Source organism: Atta cephalotes, assembly GCF_000143395.1.
Source record: "Atta cephalotes unplaced genomic scaffold scaffold00009, whole genome shotgun sequence".
In the NCBI taxonomy this organism is placed as follows: Eukaryota; Metazoa; Arthropoda; class Insecta; order Hymenoptera; family Formicidae; genus Atta; species Atta cephalotes.
In genome coordinates this window covers 941,519-944,964 of record NW_012130073.1, presented here as the reverse complement: position 1 = coordinate 944,964, position 3,446 = coordinate 941,519, and the positions used below count along the sequence as shown (strand labels likewise).

At 29.8% G+C, this 3,446-nt stretch overlaps 1 protein-coding gene across 1 annotated transcript in view; it reads right to left on the bottom strand.

Moving 5' to 3' along the window:
• The window catches only part of LOC105627435 (RAD50-interacting protein 1), a 4,063-nt gene extending 1,362 nt beyond the window's left edge, over positions 1-2,701 (bottom strand). Inside the window, exons 1-9 of the mRNA XM_012208718.1 lie at positions 2,576-2,701; positions 2,267-2,505; positions 1,780-1,953; positions 1,569-1,703; positions 1,218-1,479; positions 909-1,134; positions 665-827; positions 439-604; positions 149-369 (exon numbers count right to left, since the gene is read on the bottom strand). Of these exons, the coding sequence (XP_012064108.1) occupies positions 149-369; positions 439-604; positions 665-827; positions 909-1,134; positions 1,218-1,479; positions 1,569-1,703; positions 1,780-1,953; positions 2,267-2,505; positions 2,576-2,701 (1,712 nt within the window). The remainder of the gene's footprint in view (positions 1-148; positions 370-438; positions 605-664; positions 828-908; positions 1,135-1,217; positions 1,480-1,568; positions 1,704-1,779; positions 1,954-2,266; positions 2,506-2,575) is intronic.
• Between the last annotated feature and the right edge of the window lie 745 nt (positions 2,702-3,446).

The window sequence follows — 3,446 nt, the reverse complement described above, 5'->3', positions numbered from 1 at the left end:
ATAATATATATAAATAATAAATAAATAATAATAAACATATATATATATATAATAAACATATATATATATATAATAAACATATATATATATATATTCTTTCTTACTATTTTTACTTGAAAATAGTTGAGTAGGCTGGGAAAACTCTTACTTGTCTGTTCTATAAGCTCTACTTTTTGCTTTTACATCTAAAGCTACCGAGTCACTGATTTCATTTATCAGTTCTTTCTCTAATCGCCGTAAAAGAACTACAGCTTCGTCAAATACAGTTCCCTCTATTTCTCCAATATTTTCCTTAACGTCGTTACCTTTGTCCGTGGCATTTTCCACAGCTTCGAATTGTTTCTTGAAGAAATGCAATTGCAAGAAGTGCTACACAAATGCGAGATTATGATAAATAATATGTAATTTGTGTACGATTGTAGATGAAAATATACGTACAACAGTCACCCCCCATTCTTCCAAAACGGTTGCAACATAATGTAGTGTATTGAGAATATGTGGCATAAGTGACGTTAATGGATCTTCATAATTTTCATGTAACAATTGTAACAATCGTACTCGCCAATCGTCAATCAATTCCAATTGCAATTCGAGAAATTGTAATCTTTAACAATATCAAATAAGTATTATCCCCTCTTGCTTATAATGATTTCGTATAATTTACCTATGTCCAGGCTGAGGTAAATGTTTGTATCTATCAGAAATAGTGGTAAGAAGCGTAAGAAAAGCGTCTGCACATTCAGTGACTTTCATATCATCTATATCAGGATTCAATCTTTCCCAAGCTGTATTTGAACTTAATATTGCATCCATTTTTTCAGTTGCATCTAATCATATAAATCATAATGTACCTGTTATATATATATATATATATATATATGAAATATACTACTTCTTCATATACTTACATTTTTTCTCCATGTTTATCCATTTTACAAAAATATGGGCTTGCGTAAGAACAAAAATAGTAGCTGGCTGAGTGTGAGGATACAACAGAGTTTCTCGCAACTCTCTTTCAAATCCTAAAGCTTCGTCTACTAAATGCGCAAATAAAGTGTCATCATATTGCACCATGGGCAATTCGGAATGAAGTTTTTCAACGGCTAATTGAACTAAAGCACGCATAAATTCCGCCTATATTATATAATTATTATAATTAGTGACTAGAAATGATATTAAGAGCCAATATCAATATTCAATTAATTGTTATATCAAACCTTTACATCTAAATGCCCGAAACCTATAGAATCTGCTACAGGTTGAACGTTTTTTTGTACCCATTGAACATGATCTTTGATCCATGTTAATATTTGTGTAAAAAACCATTCTGGCTTATCTTGACGATTTGTCAATTTAGCTCCTGTGAAATGATAAACAAATCTTTGTCGGAGCGGACGTACTAAGAAGGTGATTGGCAAACTAATTGGTGCAAAGTCTGTTAATAGCACAGAAGTTACTACCGGTTTAATCGTTTCGTCTCTGAATATATTAAGGACAATATGAAACAGTTTTGTTATGCGATTCACTTTTCGAATCTAAAACAATTAAATTATATAGTGTAAGGATACGGTAACTGCAGATGAAAGAGATATTCAATGAGTATCTTAAATCTTGTCATTGTTTCTGGTAAAGATGTGCTTGATGAAGTAGCATTGGTTCCACAAAAGGGCCATTTCAATATCTTCAATAAATCATTGTATTCCCTATAAATATTACATATTTAGGAGAAGTATATAGTATATGAATTATGTTTTGAATCTATGCAAGGAAGAAACATACTTTGACAATTTTTTCTTGATTATATTGTACCAAAAATGTAAAGTTTCATGAACATAATTGACCAGATGATGACATACAGACGTTTGCAATTGGCAACTGATGTTTGTTAAGGTTGTATATAGAGTTATCATTGACTGATCATCGCCAGATAACAAGGATACTTCTATTTCATGACTAAGTATAATACAACTAGTTAATAAAATAAAACACTTTATATATATCCAGGAAATGAAAGAGTTATTATGCCATTACTGTTACCATTACTTCTTATAATTTGACAATGATGTAGAAATAAAAAGTTACCTTCTTCAGTGTAATAAGTGACTTTTCCAATTCGTTAAAAGTAACATTTGATTTTTCTAAATCTGGTATTATCATAAAGATTATAAAAAATTTGCAATGTCATTATCAAATTACAACAAAATCATGATAAAAAGTAATGCATACTTCCATTCCCTACATATGTCATCTTTTGACAGTTTATTACCTAATATTTTCTACATATCTTATGAAGTATAAATAGGATAATGATTTGTCCAGCTGACTTATCTTATCAACAACTTCTTGCAGCTCTAAATTTTTGTCATTTTCGTTAAACGTCTCTTTGATCATCTTATTAAGATCTAAACAAATTTCTTGTAATTGCTCAACTTCAAAGTTGACACATTCTACATTTTCAATTACTGCCTTTACCTTGGAAGGAGTAGTGGTCGATGCCATTGACAGCTGTAAGCAGAAAGCAATTGATATGTAATTTAGCTATGTTATATATGCTATTTTGTAAATAAATACCGACTGATTTTTCAATCTCATCCTTTTCTGCTTTGAGATGCTCTTCGAAATCGTAAATTCCTTCAAGATTTTTTAAAGTCGATCCTAATTGTTCATTAAACTTTTGTATAACTTTTTGTTTTATATCCATTATCTATTCTATAGGCTCCTGAGTTGTTGAGTTAACTGAACTGAGTACTCAGCCATAGTATAAGTACATACACTATAGATACTGAATATCGGTACCTTTGATGTAGTGGATCCCAGGTCACATGACTCGCCGCCATGTTGTGGATTAAAAAGGCGCTTATAAATTTGAGTTTTTTTAAAGTTACAGAATGATTTAAAAAAAAAAGACATAATTCGATCGTGTCATGAAAATTGTTTATAGCGAGTATATTTTTAAATCAGAATTATATAATAATATAATGTTAACGAACTCATTATATAAAAATAATATTCACATTAACAATAATAATATTATTAAACAATAATAAGTAAATTAAAAATAATAATTGATTAAATACTATATGAAAATTGTAATTGAATAATTATGTGTGAAAAAATAATATATTGCATGAAAATTGTAATTAAATGTAATGTAATATAATGTATATGTATATGTAATGTAATATAATGTAATGTAATGAAGTTGCAATTTAATAATTACGTACACATACACATACACACACACACACACACACACACACACACACACACACACACACACACACACACACACACACACACACACACACACACACACACACACACACACACACACACACACACACTACGACGCGCGTACGTACTACTACTACGTACTACTTAACTTTAACGTTTAACGTAACGTAACTTAACTTTAACTTAACTAACTAAACTAAACTAACGTAACT